Genomic DNA, 17629 nt, shown 5'->3' on the forward strand with positions numbered 1-17629 from the left:
AGCCCCACCCAGAACAGACGAAGGAAAACGGACAGACCCGAAAGAAGAAACGAACATTCTGACAACAGCTTAAGATTTCAATAGCTCAACTTCAGTCTAAAACCACGGGTGATACGTTTGCAATCTTGGTTTAAACACCCTGTTGACTGATAAGCTGGCAGGGCAGACGTACTAATTAATCTCTCCCAGGTTCTGTGTATTGAGTTTTGCTCTGAATCACGAGTCTGGGTGTCACATCTGCAATCATGCCTCAGGTGTCAGAAACACGCACAGCTCCACTCAGGTGGCCGCAGAGAGGGCGAGCCCTGACTGCACGCGCGGGAGGCCCGGCCACGCGGAGCGGCTAGTGGGCGCGTGCGGGCCAGGCCACGTCCAGGCAGAAACTGATCAGAACTATCTGCCAGTAACACCCACCCTAAAACTGGGATTCCGGACATGCCACCTGACGCAGCTGCTCACACCCACAGGCCCTCCCACATCCATGCAGCAGCAGCCACACCAAGCTCCCCAAAGGGAATAACTCATCGCCTCAGGGGAAGTGCCAAGGGCGGCAGCCCCCGACTGCTCACTTCTGGGTTCCAGCACAGCTGCCCCCGGAAGAAACGCACGTAACTGCCTACGAGATGATGAGACACCTAGGACCCCTCCATGAGAAGGGGTGAGCTACGGGACCCGCTGGGCTTCCAGAACACAGCCGACCAGGGCGGCCACACAGAGCAGAGCCGGGGCGGGGGCCGCGGGGGAGACGAAGCCCATTCCTGCGGCCTCAGGTAGTGACCTGCCCTCCACGACACGCCGACAGGCGCACGTCTACATGGGAGCGTGCGTGCGCCTGACAGACTAGACTCTGGGTTTTAGGAGTGAGACTGGAGGTCGACCGTCAGCCAACGCATCAGGCACGAAGGCTGCAGCCACGTCACTTCTCAGGAGTCATTTTAAAACATCGTATCCACAACGAGAAGGTACATTTGAGGCTTATGGACTCAATTTAATCTCTCCTTTGGAAAAAAATAAGAATTCTTTCTTGACAAGAAAGGTAATACAATGCCACAGTTAATCACACAGACACAGAAACACAAAACCTACCTGTCCCAATGGTTGACCTTCATGGTGACCAGGTGATCGATCATTGGTCGTGTGTACTCGGGAAAGCCGGCAATAAACGTGCTGAAAAAGAGAATGTTTGGCGACAGTGAGGACGTGGAAGGACAGGGCTCACGCGCTGCCCGTGGGGACGTAAAATGCTGCTGCCGCTTTCAACGTTTCCCATGAAGTTAAAAACAGAGAAATCGTGTAAGTGTTCACCCAAACGAAGACATACGTCCACACACAGACTCCTGGATGAACGTTCAGACCCAAAAGTTCAGAGCAACCTAAACGGCTATCACAGGCGAACTACGAAGAAAAGTGGACGACAGCGCAGAGTCGAAGACAACTTAGCAACCAGAGGAATGAGCCACTGACGCACACGACGTGCGCAGCCCTCACAACCATCCCGCTGAGTGGAAGAGGCAACACGGGAGCGTGCCCTTCCATGTCAGTGGACGCTGTGGAAGCCGCAGCAGCCCACGGTGACGGCGCGGCGGGGCCGGGGGCCAGGGGCATGCTGGACACACTCCCTGAACGGCACACTTCACACGGGGATGGGTAGAGTGCAAATCATACCTTAAAAACGAGTCGCGTCTCTCAAAAACCCACGGGAAATTCTAAAAACAATCTCCAAGCTGGACAGCCTTGCTAATTATGACTTAAATCCCCAAAGCCATAAAAGAAAACATCAGTACATCCAAACACGACCAACAAAGAACGACATCTGCCAGGAAAAACGCATCATTCAGGACAGACGGACGAAGTCCACATGCCTAAACGTGAGCCATGAACCAAACCTCCAGGGACCCCCAGGATGGACGAAGGTGGCTGGGAGGAGGGGTGACATGGACTGAGTCTTCCCTGCACACGCTATGCACTTTCTGAGTTATACTACACGCGTGTCACCTACTCCAAAAGGTGATCTTTTACACGTCACCCTCAACCACACCTCGTCGCTCACACTCTGAACCTGCTGCCCATCCACGCAAGCCACCGTGCACTCAGCCCTCCTCACGTGAGCTGCACGGTGGCTGACACAAGGCAGGTGGCATGGAAAGCCACGGAACAGAAAATACAACTGCACACAGGTCCCCCGGGCACACCTGTGCACACACCCAGGCCAAATACGGTGCCAGGCGCATATGCCTGCGCTACAGGTGTGAGAGCTGGGAAGCTGGGTCGGGGCAGGCCTCCGCTCTGGACGCGGAAGGAAGGAAAGCAGAGGCCCTTCGGAGGTGGGTGGGAGTGGAGCCCTCCAATGGGGGTGAAGCGGCTTGAAGAGAGTCAGAGAGAAAACCAGCAAAGCCAGACAGTGGACAAGGCCAGGCCAGCATCCAGGAACTGAGCGGGACTCCAAATAAGCCAGCAGAGACACAGCCTGTGGCCTCACAGGGACAGTGAGACAGAAGCCACCCCCACGTCCAGTCGGAGCTCGGGCACCAGCTAGTGGCCGACTTGGGAGAAGGCGCATACGGGAACCAGAAGCCCGGGCAGCTCCTGGCACTTCCTGAGCACTCAGCTGTCTGGCCAAGCACAGACCGAGGGGGGTGTCCACGGGGAGGACAAGGTGGCCTGAGGGGACAGCAGGGTGCTGGTGTGACAGTAACAAGAATGCCTCCAACCGGCACTTTAGACAGATGACGAGGGCAGAAGGGAGGGGATCAGTGACAGCTCTGCCACTGTCCAGGACAGTGAGAGCTGGACGCAGGTGACAGCTGAGTGAGAAAGCAGGATGAGGGCGATTAGGGACGCAGAAGTGACAGAATCAGGTCACCAACCGGATGTTGGGAATAAGGAGAAGCGAAACAGAGTCAGAACACACAGAAGGAAACGGTTCACTCTGAGGCTTCCTTAGTTTGAAAAACTTAGTGGCCAGGAACGTGCAAAACTGTTGGGAAGCAAACTGCTCGAAAGCAAAATGTGACAAAACGCACCTCAGGAAGGACGCACAGGGACCGCAGGCGCCAGAACTCTGGTGAGGAGATCTGAACGGCGAGAGGGCAGGACGACCACACGCTGGTGACTGCGAGTCGCGTCCCACCGGAGCACGGCCGGGAAACAGGAGCACCGTGTCCACACGGCCAGGACTGGACAGCTCGGCCAGCCCCGAGCTGGAGAGCAGGGACATGCTATGGGCCACGTGACACAGTTTTCCGTGTGTTGTCAGCACTGAGAACACTGCTGGCAACTGCGGGTGCCCCCAACGGCCCAGGTGCCTCCACTCACTTCAGCTCCGTCTGTGTGCCTGGCACACCAACCTCCAGCGATGCAGATGCGCCTGGGCCCCTCGCATCCGGGGCGCACAGCTGAGGGCCTGACCGTCCCCAAACCCACAGGCACTTCTCACAGCAGCACCATGCTGCAAGTGACCCTGGACACCTCCGGCGGCTCTCGACGGCCCGACCCCACCCCCACGAGCTCCTGGTAACACCCACTCAGCTCTGGGGACCCCACCTCCCACTGCCGACCACCCCGCCTCATGGGCTCCATCTCCTTGCCCCTCGTTACCAGAACGCAGTCAGTGACCGTTCGGAAAGCACACCTGACCATCACAGCGCGCCCCACACCCTGGGGCAACCCGGCTCCTCGCCTGGGTCGGAGGTCCTCACCTGCCCCCAGCGGGCCCTGCTGACGTAGCCCCTTCTCTACGGGGCTGTCCCCTTGACGCCGGGCCCCCACTGCCATGTGCTCGGTCCGTCCACCCGTAGCCCTGGCTGACAGCAGGACCAGGGCACTGCCCTGTACGGGTCCAGGGGAGAGCCCCCTAAGCGCCCTGTGTGTTCATGAAGTGCGCCCATGGACTCTGGACCTCACAGACCGTCTTTTGGCCACGATAAGAGTGACAAATGCACGCTGAAAGAGGACCTGAGCAAGGTCACGTACCACTAAACGTCTCCGAAACGCAGACCACAAATCGCATGTTATAAACGTCAGCAACGGGAAAAGGCTAAAAACCACAAGCTATTTACCCGTGAAACGTGGGGAAAGAGAGGACGCTCTCCACGCACGACACATGCTCAAATGCTAACAAAGAAAACGAAAATGGGGACACTGCTGAGGCGCAGAGGCCACGTCGCGGGAAGGAGGGACGGGACAGCTGCCGACGACGCAGGCGCACGCGACCACGTGTCGGGAGAGGCCAAGCGCCACGCGCCCATGCTGGCTGCGGGCAAGTGCGGCTCCTGCAGGGTCTGCACAGCAGGTGTCGGCCTCCGCCTTCGGGTACGATGGCAACGCACTGGGCGCCCTTCTCCCAGTGAAACTAACACATCACGTCCTAACAGCAGGACCCTCCGCCAGCGCTGCAGCAGGCGAAGCAGGACCCCTGAGGCCACTTCCCGGCAGCTCGGCCCGAGTGCGCTCCACTGTGACTTCTGTGCCCTGCGGTCAGGATGCTGAAGGCCCCTCCCCGACCTGACCCCCCAGCTCCCTCCTGTTCCCCGAGCTGCAAACACCTGGCACAACCCTGACAGGGAAGCACCATTTCATCCATTCACTCTTGGAGAAGCTTGGTCACCTCTGATCCAAGATTTCACCGAGGAGCTCGATTCACATCTGGCACCTGGGAGGAAAGCCGCTGCCCAACAGGCAGCACCCAGGCCGGCTTGTGGCCATGTCCCACAGAAGACCGAGGCCGCGACAGAGAGAGCGCTAATGATCAGGGAGACCGAGGGACAGACGGCGACCAGGGAGGGTGTCCGCTCCGAGTTCACTCCTGAAAACAACAGCCCATCTAACAAGCGAGCCAACGCCTCTCCATCAGACCCCGCACCCTGTTCCAGGCCACCCCGACCCGCCACCGTCCCTGTGGACGAGTGTGTCTTCACGGGTTTGCACAGACACAGGCAGCGTGCGCGCCTCCCACCAGTGGGAAGTGGGCGTTTCAGTGACGGCTCCCAATCCCACCTTTAACTTGTCACACATACAGAAAACGGTGAAAACAGGTTTCTGACTCCCAAGACAAAGGAGACACTGCATCTTGTGGTGAATTATTAAAAACTTACCTTATAACCAGGAAACAGTTAGACCTGTTACCAACAGCGAAATAGTCGGCCGTGGTCAGAATATCAAGTCCGTGAGGAAAGGCCCCCTAAGGAAAAGAAAAGTGGGGAAAAGGTGAAAATAATGTGAACGAGTGAGGCACGTCCCAAGTCCAGTAGCCACACGGACACGTGTCCATGTGCACATGGAACGCACGATGCCCGGACAGCCAGCGCTGTGCACCACGTAAGCTGCGTCCACTCAGTCCACGTCCCAAGGCCTAGCCCAGGGTGGACGCTGTGCTACGATGATTTGAATTACTTAAATATATTCTTTTTCAAACAACTTAAACGTTTCAACTTTAAAATTCTTTAAGAGACCTTTCTTTAAACCACACACTAAAAATGACAGGAGGTTTCAGCTGTATCAAACCTGATGATGCGGTTACCCCGGGCCCCACCCAGCAGAAGGACCCCAGCGGTCACGGGAGGGGCAGGTGCCTGCCCAGTCTGTGAAACCAGGACAGGAGCCTGAGGGAATGACAGAAGACAGGGAGGCGCCACGTGGAGGAGGGTCGACAGCCACCCAGAAGCAGACTCTGAAATGGAGGGGCAGAGGGGAACCCCCCCAGCCTCCCAAAGACATTCGCTCAGCTCCACCCCAAGTCTGCAAGGTTCCACCAATACAGTACTTGAATGTGTGAACACAGTCTTCTAAAAAGTCTTCAATGACAACTCCCAACCGAGGAGGGGGCAGGCCTTCTAGCCAGCACCCCCAGGAGGCAGGAGAGGAGCGCCTGGCCCCCCAACCATCACTCATCCCAAAAGCGGGACGTGCAAGGGAGCAGGGCAGCTCCCACTCACACGCGAAGCCCACGTGAGTGACGAGCAAGGTACAGAAAGCAACGTGTACCGAACGCCAACCCGTGCCTGCATTTACAGACAGACGCAGCAGGTGCGTCGTGGGGATGTGATGCATGTGGCAGCTGCACCGTCACTGACGGGGGTGGGTGCCTGGAAGAGCAGTTCCTGGTCGAAGCGACACACATGGAATGAAGCTGAGGACTGGCCTCTGGCCTATGATGAGGACCCCTGGGTGTCCGTTAACTGTGGCAGCCACGTCAAAGATGGCAGTCTGACTCACAAACACAAGTAAAAGCCAATCGCCTATGACACGGCTACACGCAGAGCAGGAATCACTGCCATCGAAGCACCCAGCGCACCTGGTCTAACTGTGGCTGTCCCTGCACCGTCTCCAGCTCACTGGCTCACGCGCTGCTGCCTCCTCCCCTGCCCCGGCCTGCCCACCCTCCAGGCGGCACTCAGGCTCCTCCTCTGTCCGGGTGCTGGACCAAGAAAGTCTGCATCTGTATGTGACAGCACTGTGCGTGCACGTCACCATCCAAACAGCTCTGAGCAGCCCAGGAATGGCGACTAAAGCCAGAGGCCGTGGACCTAGCATGCAGGACACAGGCCCCCGGGCTCACGACAGCGAGGCGACTCTGCTCCCAGGTGTGAGGGCCACCTGGCCCCTGTGCGGCACTCCTCGGAAGCAGTCCCTGCTGGCACGCCATCCTAACGTCCGCGTACAACATCCTAGAATTCCTGCGTTTCACTCACAGCTTCCCTCCCCTGGTGCCCACATGACCCGCCTCACCCCGTCCTCTACTCCCTCGGGAGCGAGCCTTCTGCTCGGGGACCCCTCAGTCTGCAGCCTGACTCCTGCCCCGCAGCCCCACAGACCCGTCACCAATCATTCCCCAACATGACCTGCTGATCCCCCGCCCAGCGCACTCGCCACCAGCCCCGACCCCTACACCTCTCCTGGCGCCCTCACCTCTCACCACCCACCCCAGCCTCCCTGAACGGGACCTGCCTCTGGCCCGTTCTCCACCAGGTCAGCCATACAGTGTGAATAGCTCGGGGACAAAGGCCACACCCCTAGCCCAGGCTGACCAGTGAGGACAGGGCCAAGGGGCATGATGACACTGGCGAGTATCAAGACAGGCCATGGGGTCGATGGCTCCTAGAAGCTGGCTCATATCGCACGTAAAACAGGCAGGGTCACGACCCCGTCCCTGTGAGGCCAGTCCCTCTGCCCACATACCCGCAGGGCCCGTGGGCACCTGGCAGCATTGGGCGGCCCCAACAGGGCATAAAGCACTGACTTCTGACACGTGTGTGTAAAATTACAGGTTCAGGTTCCCTATAAAACACACTATTACCGTTTAACACTCGTGTCAAAACTCACCTGAGTCATGTGACGAGGAATCTGTGGCCAGAAGTCACCGTATTAAGTACTAGCTTACCCCACATAAGTGTGTCACCCATATCCAACAGCCGGTTGGGAACTCAGTTTGGGGCTTTCAATACTTCCACCTCTAGATCTACAGGAAGTTTTAGGAACGAAGATTTTTAGAAGCAGCCATACCTGTCTTCCCACATTCTCCTGGAACGCGGCCTGAGGAACAGGGAACAAACAGAACGAAGTGAGTGAGGCTCACACACCATCAGGAGATAAACTCACGACAAATGACCCGTGGCTTTATTTTTTTTTCTATAAAAGTCCTCATTGTTGGCTGATCGGAGCCTCCGGGGGTGGTTTGTCACTCTGTTTCATGTCCTAGTGCTCCTTAAAACCACAATTTAATGTCTCGAGTTTATGAAATCAGACACACGCTGAAAAGTGGCCTTTGCTGCTAATGCTGAGCTCACACAATGCCTAATGTAAGGCCCTGGCAGAGACCAGACTGAGGGCAGCACTGGGGCCCCCTGCGGCCCACACAGCCTCACCCTGCGTCCATCTCGAAGCAGTGCGGCTGTGTCATCCTCAACGCTGTATGACACGTGCAGCTACTCGTCTGCGCCCGAAACTAAGGCTCAGTCGTCAACAGCTCTGCTGTTCCAGCCAGCGGCCCCCTTGGCAGAGCCCGGCTCGGCCATTCTGCTGTCCCAGCTAGAATCCAAGCCTGGTCCAGGTGACTGACCATCAGTAAGACAGCCAAGTGCAATCTGGATCATGCCATCAACGTCCCCAGCAAGTACCCTGGGGACAGAGCTCGGCATCCATCACCTCTCTGCTGTCCCCGGGAGCACAGGGCCCGCCTGGCTTGCAGGGGAGCAGCAAGGTCGGTCATGCGGAGGCCGCTGTGGGCCCATGGGAGGCCCTCCCAGCCCGACCTCGCGTCATGGGTGACTCTGGAGGCAGGTTCAGTGTTCGAGCTCCACCTCAGTGGCCAGCACGGCCGGCAGGGCCTGGGCTATATGAGCCGAGCTCACCTCTGCCTCACCTGCTCTGGTCACATTCGGGTCGTGCTCACAGAACCCACTTAGTCCCCTCATCAGAACGTGGGCCGCCTTGGGCTGCGTCTGCTCATCTGCCTGGTGCTCCAGAGGCAGCGGCCGTTCTCAACATGCCCGCAGCGGGGTGCTGAACCCCGACCGGCCCGCCCCAGGCCAGGAGACCAGAGGGCCGGGACCATCACTCTACCACGCAGCTTCTCCAGAGGCCGCTCTCGGCCGTGTCCTCACCAGCATTCCTTGCTGTCCCCATGACCAAACTACCAGGGCCATGTGCGGGGCCCACCCAGAGACCGTGACCTGCTCACTCAGCGGAGCGGGCAGCGGTCAGAACCTCACACCAAAACAAAAAGGGACAAACAGGAAGACTTACAGAGGCTGCTCTCCTGCAGTTGACATTTCGGTCGAACACGGTGACAATGACCAGCGCACTGTGGAGAAAGGGAGAACGGTACGTAGAAGAGCGTGAATCCGTGACACCGACTGGAGGGAGCCTCTGTGCACTCACCAGCCCCTCGCTCCCCTGATGGTCCGAGCGAGCTGGGGTGCAGGGTGCAGCTCGAGACGCCCTCGGGAGGGGGCGAGCCACGGTGACCAACCTGCCTGTACTGAGAGCCACATGAGGGTGCACACACATACACCTGTGAGCAAGCGAAGTCGCAGGGCGCAGCGCTGCTGTGCACGGGGCCTGGGGGACATCAGATAGAAGGGTGTGCCCAGAGGACAAGAACTGGCAGTGTGGGGGCCGACAGGCAACCAGCAGAGCCCAGAGAGGACAACGACTCCGCACTCTCCCAGTAACAGTGGCCAAGGACGAGAAACAGATATTGGGTGTCACGCAAAGCCCCACAGACGGCCATGTCTCCCCCCGGCCAACCACGACCACGTCGGAAAGCTCTAACCCACGTCAAGCCTCGCCGCCTCGCTGGTCAGGTAAGTGGCAGGGGTGGACCAAAAAGGGCTCATCCAGCTGCACAGCTTCAGCAGCCACAGAAAAGAAAGGGTCTGGGGCAGGCGTGGGGACAAGGTGCTGTTTCCAGGGGTGGCAGGAGAACATGCATCTCCTGTCAGCCTACAGAGAAAATGTTCTTACGAGGGGCATTTCAGACACAGCAGGCCCCTCGAAGGGCTGCCACCTGCCTGCCCGACAGCGGGGGCCCTGACACGATCGCAGTCCTGTCTCCCGTCCTGAGCCTCTTCTCCCACCAGACCCTGGGCACGGCCACATCTTCCAGCCTGAACAGCAGCTGCCCCTGCGCCGGGCAGCTCAGCACGCCGGAAGACGTCGGTCTAGGCACCAACCCCCCGAACCTGTGCATGGTCCTGCTCCCTGCCAAGGTGAGTTAGGCTGAAGAGACAACTCGCTGTTTAAGCAGCTGACAACAGGGAGGTCTCCCGGCAGGCCCAGTGTCGTCACATGGGTCCTTGGAAATGGATGCAGGAGGCAGGACAGGAGGACAGGAGAACCAGAGGGACGCAGCCTGAGAACTCGGCCTGAGCTACTGGCCGTGAAGGCGCAGGAAGGCGCCAAAAGCTGAAAAATGGGAACAGGCCTCCCCGGAGCCTGTGGGAGGAACCGGCCTACTTCTGGCCCAGTAAGACCCAGGTCAGGCTTCTGACCCCCCTGGGTTTGCTGCTAAGTAAAGAAGCCGGGATGAAAAGTCTATACGTTGTGTATTTCCATGTACAAGACATTCTAGAAATGGCAAAACTACAGGGACCAGGAGCAGAATGATGGTGGCCAGAGGATGAGGTGGCCAACCACGAAGGGCAGACAGAAGGCACGGGGGGCGGTGGCACCGCCGTTTGGTGCTGTGCTTGTGAAACTGGTCGAAGCCCAAATAAGTGTATGTGACACGAGTGAATGTTTCTACACCAAATTTTAAAAATACTATCAGAAAGCGAGGACCTGGGAGGGCCGAGGGAACGTGCCTACGTTACAGCGTGAGTCCACGCCCGGGGCGGGCTTGAGTGGTGCAAGGCACATGACACACAGGAGCTGTCTCCTCTGGGTGGCAAGTGTCCCACCGGGATGGGGGCTAGCAGGCTGGCACCAGGGATTCCTGGGGAAGGGGGAAGACATCACAGAGGACGAGGGCCAGGGGAGAACAGGTCGCAGTGCGGGCAGGAGGCCAGAACGTCAAGGGACTCACGGGTGTCCACGTGGATGCGTGGCCTCCTGGGGTGCGTGTGTGTCTGGGTGCAGGAATGAATTGTGTCTTGGGTCCTAATCCCACCAAGGAACGCAGACTCACGAAAGCGGCTGGTTCCAGGGTTGGGGCAGGGAAGGGGTTAGTCTGGAGCATCTGCTGTGCTAGAAAGAAAGAAAGTATTCACAAAAAAAGCACGGTTCCGCTGAAAGCACAGACACTGGCCTAAAACAGCTCTGGCAGCTGGCGGTGGAGCAAACACCGCCAGAGGTGACAAAATGACCAAGAGCGGGAGGCGAAGCCCCAACAACCAAAGAGGTGGCCGGCGTGCACAGTGGCCTAACCGCTTCCATGCGTGGAGAAGGGAGGGGGCACCTTCCACACGAAAGGCTGTGCGGAGAAGCCACGGGCCGCCGCAGCACCTGCTGTGGGCAAGACCCACTGACAAGCACGAGACTGGCAGGTGAAGTTCACGGAGAAGCAGGACAGTTACCCGGTCTCACAGGGTCCCCCTGGACGCTATTTATAAAGGAAACGATATGGCAACTCCACAGAGCCCACTGCAACCCAGGATCAATGCCAGCATCTCCCACAATAAGTCTGGAGGTGCCCCAAATGTGCCACTGAGCAGGGTGCATCGCCAAATACTGGCCACAGTTTAGCTAACGGCAACACGATGCTCGTTCCTGCTATGCAACAAGCTAACACGGGGAAGCTGACCAACGGCTTATGGGAACTTTCTCCATTATTTTTGCAATTCTTCTTTAAGTCTAAAGTTAGTTCAGAATTAAACGTTTTTTTTAAGAAACTACCTGAAACTAAAAGATTCAGTTAGCATCTGGGGTCCTCGCTCTTATCACTCCTTTTACTAGTTGAAGCGGAAAGTAATTTCAGCAAAACTCTATTAACAGAAAATTACTCCTGTGTCGTCTCTAAACTATTGTATTACCAACTATAGCCAAAATGACATTTTAAAAAAATACTGTGCTTAAAGGAAATGCATCTTACTGGAGCAGGAACATTTTTAAATCAATTGATTCTATTTCAACATTATAATGGTGGTTAACAAAACTCTAAAAATCATTAAACTGAGCAAGACGTGTATTGTGACTCTTAAGTAACTAAAAACTATGTAACTACTGTTTTTAACAAAAAAAATAGTATTTTAGTCTACGGCCACGCCACACCTGAACGTGCCCGATCTCGTCTGATCTCGGAAGCTAAGCAGGGTCGGGCCTGGTTAGTACTTGGATGGGAGACCACCTATGAAGACCAGGTGCTGTAGGCGTTAAAAAAAAAAAAGTATTTTAATCTAAACATAGTTTCAAAATTAATAGCAATTTAAGTACTACATTTACACATAAAAACTTCTTTTAAATCCACAAGATCATGTGTATTCTAGGAAAAGATACTAACTGAGCACGTCCACTTTCCTTCGACACCTGACACAAGAAAAACATGGGCTTATGCTTTCATTGACTCTGGATGTCGCCAAATTTCACAGTTTTGAAATTTCCTGTTAACTTATCTTGAGTGACAACTGTTAAGTTACCAAACGCCGATCACTGAACCAGGACAGAGAAGACGCCTCGACGGACCTGCCCCTCCTGCCAGCCAGCCGCAGCCCCTGGAGTTGCTGCAAAGTCATCCTCGACACGGTGCTCTGAGGCAGCCAGACTCGGGGCGTCCCTGACCAGGCCCGGGGCCCCCAACCTCCAAGTCAGCCATCTGCAGGCCCCAGCCCTGCCCAGGGCAGCCCGGGTCCGATTTCAGGAAGCAGCACCCCGGTTCCGCCGTGAGCGCAGCGCGGCCCGCAGAGCCGTTCTGGGCGCTGAGCCTGTAGGGCCGCACTGCACTGGGACCAGAGCGCCGAGGACAGACTGTGCCGAGGGCCCTCTCATTTCGCCATGTGCTTGCGTTCCTCCCCTCCAGCCCGCTCCCTGAGACCAGGCTGCCTGCCCCCACCACGGCCACAGCCGCACGAGCCGCTGTCCACCCCGACCCACGCACCTCCGTGCCGCTCAGCCTTCGGTGGGCTGACGGGGCGGTGGCCCGTGCAGCTCGGTTCCCATGCTTACTGGCCACAGAGCCAGGGTCCGGAAGGGACTGTGCGTCCTCCTTCTGCACGACGCCAAGTAGAGAGGACTGGGAATGGCACGCGGTGCTCAGCTCCAGACGCAAGCACACACAGCCACTGCCTCAGGAAGCAGGTGGCACACACGGCTCACGGGACAGCAGGGCGAGCGAGGTGGCCCGACATGGACCACGCACGGGCACGGCTCATCCTGGGGCCAGCCTCGGAGGGGACCGCGTGGCTGCAGCCTGGGAGCCGGACCGTGGGGCACTGTACACAGTCTCACCACCTCCGTCTGGATGGCTCTCACATTCACGAGTAAATGGCTTAAAACATTTACAGCTTTCTCCAAGTTTTACCAAACTTCACAGAACACAGCAGGACAAAAATAATACCACCTTAAAAACACAGCTTTGAAATGAATATAGACTTTTAAGCAAATTCAACAAATCGACTGTGTATATATCTACGAATGTAACCAGGTTTCAACACTGCTCTGATTCAGACTAAGAAAACGACTCTAACTTCACACTTTAAGGACAAAACTGGCTCATCTAGAAATATGAGTATGTTTCAAATAAAAACAGGCAGGATAATCCTAGCTAAACATAAACATGAAAGCCCCACAGGCCCCTGTCCCACAGGCGCCCCCATGTCCTCCTCAGCAAGAGGAGCCGGCATGAGTCACGCACTTGCACCTCCTGTTTCGGACGAGGGGACATGTCGGCTGGGACTGGACACGTCTTGGGTGTCTTCCTGTCTGCGCTAGCTGCAGCAGCCCAGGAGTCCTTCAGGGTTTCCCAGCATGGTAAAGCTGTGTCAGACGGAAGGGACCTTCTCCTTGTCCGAGTTGGGAAGCTGCGAGCCTCGACCTGCCTCGGGCTCCAGGCACCTGGTTTTTATTAGCAGGTACAGCAAGGAGCAGAAGACCTCACCCCAAGCTTGACTTTTGTTAGTTTATGTGACATTTAATGGCAAAAAAAAAAAAAAAAAAAAAAAACACCATTTTTACCTTAAGTAATAATAACTCTATCATTTAAAAATCAAAAAATTTTTTAAACATCAAGCTAATAAATAACTTGTTATCCACCCACGATGGTGGAAAGCTGCAAATCCCATGGTTTTTCCAGTGAAATGCCAGGGCTCTGCACGGCTGAGGTCGCGTAGAGTGGCATCCGCTCCCATCAGCACAGCCGTAAAACACCAGGCGACTCGAAGCACTTTTAAGTCACAGCGGAGCTAGCGTGGAGGCTGGATGGAGAGTCACCAGGTGGGCAGTAGGGGACACTGGTCAGCAATCTCGAAGCACAAAAAGGACTACCCTCCCCCGGAAGCCTGAAAAAAGTCTGGTGAGGACAAGATGTAGCTCTGAGCCAAGCTTGCCATTCCCAGTTTTTGAGGCCAACCTTGCCCTGGAGGAAGACATCGGGGAGCCAGTCCCCGGGCTACGGCTAGGGCGGGCGGGGCCTGCAGCCTGATGTCAACAGCCACTCAGCTGACAAGAGAGTTTCAGGTGAAGAAATCACCCGAAGGCGATGGCCGAGGCACACTCGCTGGCAACAGGGCTCATCTCTTTCCTCCTTGCAAATTAGCTGTGTGGTTGCCGGGGAGTGTTTTAGGTGCGGCCCAGCCTTCTGCGCCGTCTCAGCCCTCTGTGCCTCACTGTTCCTTTCCTGAGGCTGCCTGGCTTTTCCACAAAGAAAGCATTGCGTCTCTTTGTCTGCACACAGTGCTGAGGGAACAGGCTTTCAAAGCCGACCACCACTAACTGAAAACATGATTGTGTCTGAAGCTTTCCTTTTCGACGTTTGTACAACAGAGGGTCTCCAAGCCCCTTCACAGGAAGCGGGTAGCTGAGCGCCACCCCGCCCACACGGCCCCTGACCTCTGGCCCTGTGTGAGTGGCCTGCTGGGGCCGGTCCTGCCCCGTGACCACCACCGCCCAGGCTTTCTGTCACACCTGTCTGCTTCATCTGCAAAACCACGTTTTGATCTTCACTATTGACTTCTGCAGGATCCATGGGAGAGTTTGTGAAAGTATACTTAAAGATACCAAGATTTTATCGTGTGCCAGGATTAATGGGCTTAAAAGCTGACAATTAAAATGTGGTCACTTACTACAAACCAAGGAAGCAGATCTTGAAGGACACACCCGACCGATACTCCCGGGCGGGGAGGTGCGGGCCAGCAGCGTCCTCCAGGCTCACCTGGCACTGTGACTCACCTTCCAGCCGCCTCTCCACCCCCCGGTGCCTGCAGCCCAGATGGACCAGGAAGGGCTGGCACAGTTTCCCTCGGAACCTGCCCGACTGGCCTGGAAACCTGCCGGGCGCGGCTGCAAAGGGCACACGCCAATCAAGTCCGGGGCAGGCGCAAGGAAGGGGACGAGGAGACCTTTCCAAGCAGAAAGTCAGCGAGGCTACTACCTCTGGGTTGGGGAGGAGACGCCAGGAAGGCAGGCCCCCAGGTGTGGCTCTGCATAAGCTCAGCAGCACCCGCGGGCACACCCAGGAGGCCCATGAGGGCACCCTGCCCCAGGCACGTCTGCAGCGGACGCTAGCCGCCCCACCACAGTGGGTGCTCTCCGGCCCTCATGTTTAGTTAGCAAAGCTCTCAGAACGCCTCCCAGCTCCGAGGGTCGAGTAATCTGAACACCCACTCCCACCCCCACCTCCCCGTCACGGTCCTGACACCGTGGGGCGGTGGAGGTTCACTCAGAAGTTCCCTGCAAGGTCCACGGGACTCCCACAGACGGGCATGGTGCCACTCTCTCAGCTACAAGCAGATGTGCGAAGTCACTGTCATCTGACGTGGTGGACCAACGCTGGCTGCCCACACAGAGCAGTCACTGTGCCCTGCAGACACCATACTCCAGAGAGCGACCCTCGTGGCCAAGGCCCTGTCGCTGTGATGGACCAGCTGGCTGGGCCCCAAACCTGTCTCCCCTCTTCTGAATGATGGAGGATGACCCTGGGTAACATGTGCCAGGGCCTTCAGCCACCATGAAAACCAAGTCCCCTTCCTGCACACTGAGAAGGGCCCACGCAAACTCGTGTGGCACCGCGGCCCAGTCGGGCCACCGTGCGGACCAGGACCAGGCATTTGTCCAGGTCCTCAGGCATGTGACCTGCCCAGACCTGAGCTTAGTACTGACTCGCCTTTTCACAGGTCAATGTTTCACTTTATAAACCACCGCCGAGATGATGCTGTGATGTGCTGTGGCTGAAAGAGCCTCCCTCCCAACAACCCAGCGCCCTGGACAAAAAAGAGTCCTTCTCTCCATCCCACATGCGCCTGGGGACGTCTGACGGGGTACCATCCGCCAGCATCACTTCTCACAGGTGGCAACGAGGTCTGTGACTGGCGCTCACACCCACGGTGCCGTGAGAAGCTTTGTCTCAAGTGGAGAACAGGGTGCATGACAGGGGACATGGGGACAGGGGCCCGCCTGCCCCGAGAGCAAAGCCTCGCTCCGTTCCCACTTCCTCTGCCAACCCGTGAGCCTTTGGCCCAGCTTCTCCAAACAGAGTCCCTGGAAGGAGGAGAGGAAGACCGCTGTGACGAATGTCAAGCTGAAGGAGAAGCGCGTCAGGGCTGTCTCATCAGGACCCCTGCAGCTGCGGCACGGCCGCCTCAAGGAGGCACCTGTCGGCACCGGGCACCGGGCCCCGGGCAAGCGCCCACCGCACAGGGCCACTCGCCTCCCGCTCAGTGGAGCCGGGGCCGCCCCAGTGCCCGCCCAGCACCACAAATTGAAGGAGACAGGTATCGGCATCGAGGAACTGTCACTCTGCGACACCAACGGAGAACAGAGCTGCTCCATCCTCTAGTTACGGAACACCTTCCGAAAGGTCGAGGAGGGCACAGGAGAGCAGCAGGACGTGCCTTCACTGCAGCCGTGCCACACAGCCAACACAGCCTGTTTACAGGGCCCGGGGAATGGGGACACGCCCACAGGCAGGGCCTGGCCCTCACCCATGCTGCTGACCTCAGATCAGCCAGGGGCCCTTGGGGACGAGTGAGGGACAGGGGCCCGGGCATGCCGGGCCTTGCTGGTTCTCCAGGACCACTGGCCTCTCAGCCTGCCCTCCACTCCCAGGCAGGACAGGACAGGAGGCACGCATCCTCACGGATTCCTGGGGATGCATTAGCTCCCGGAACTTATCAGCACCCTCAGGCTGTTCTGCAGATTTGCTCTGATATGGTGAGAGGACAGATGGAAGCCAGGTATTTCCTGTGCTGTCCATTGCCCGAGGTTACCTGTTGACCCAGGACTGGCGAGATGGAGCACAGCAAGAACCGAACGGCGCTGCAGCCCCGGGGCCCGAGCCACGCTCGGAGGCTGACGGAGCCCGGCTTTCGGCCTCTTCCTCACGCTGTCTGCTGACGGAGAGGTGCAGCCTAGCCAGAGCCGGGCCCATGGCCGGTCTAAGACCTGCGGGGTCTCCTGCTGCCTATAGGCTTCCCGCACAGACTAAGGGTGGCATCTCCCAGAGAGCTGCGAGAGGCAGTTTCACGACCTGAGCATGGGCTTGAACTCCTTCCCTAGTCAAAATCATGAGTGTTGGGGCTGTAACTGGGCTCAGTGCCCCTCCTCTGGATACTGAACAATAAGAAATAAAGACCTGACTTTTTTCAAGCCAAAGGAACTTATTTCAGCCCAAAAGCAGAGTACCAATTTGGAGTGCAAAAATTAACCTAACAATTCCCGTACCTGGAACACATTTGTTCTGCATTTTTCCCAAACAAAGAAAGAACGGGTCTTAAAAGCGGAGCATGATGGCACAGGCAGACACCTCCGGGGGCTCCAGCGGCGCACACGCCAAAAGCCCCGGAGCCCGACGCACCCTTAGGAGAGCCCAGGCCTGGGCAGTCCGCACAGCACTCTGCTGGCCTCTGCCCTCCCGCCAGGAGGCCAGAGAAAGTGTGCTTTACCACCTTACAGAACTGTTCTCAAGCGCGCTGAGTTTTGTGTCAAAGGTGTCGATGTCACTGTTGAGCATTCAAGTGCTAAGACATAAAAATTAGAAAAGTGG

At 57.2% G+C, this 17629-nt stretch overlaps 1 protein-coding gene and 1 pseudogene across 3 annotated transcripts in view; one reads left to right on the plus strand and one right to left on the minus strand.

Annotated features, from left to right (window-relative positions):
* TBCD (tubulin folding cofactor D) overlaps window positions 1-17629 on the minus strand; it is a 126904-nt gene that overhangs the window by 35338 nt on the left and 73937 nt on the right. For all 3 annotated transcript variants that reach the window (XM_011373644.2, XM_023538632.1, XM_023538633.1), the window contains 4 exons: window positions 8743-8800; window positions 7501-7530; window positions 5094-5179; window positions 1087-1167 (listed from right to left, as the gene is read on the minus strand). In XM_011373644.2, coding sequence (XP_011371946.1) covers window positions 1087-1167; window positions 5094-5179; window positions 7501-7530; window positions 8743-8800 — 255 coding nt within the window. The remainder of the gene's footprint in view (window positions 1-1086; window positions 1168-5093; window positions 5180-7500; window positions 7531-8742; window positions 8801-17629) is intronic.
* LOC111728780 lies at window positions 11688-11807 on the plus strand (annotated as a pseudogene).

The sequence above is a fragment of the Pteropus vampyrus genome, unplaced genomic scaffold (genome assembly GCF_000151845.1).
Source record: "Pteropus vampyrus isolate Shadow unplaced genomic scaffold, Pvam_2.0 Scaffold227, whole genome shotgun sequence".
Lineage (NCBI taxonomy): Eukaryota > Metazoa > Chordata > Mammalia > Chiroptera > Pteropodidae > Pteropus > Pteropus vampyrus.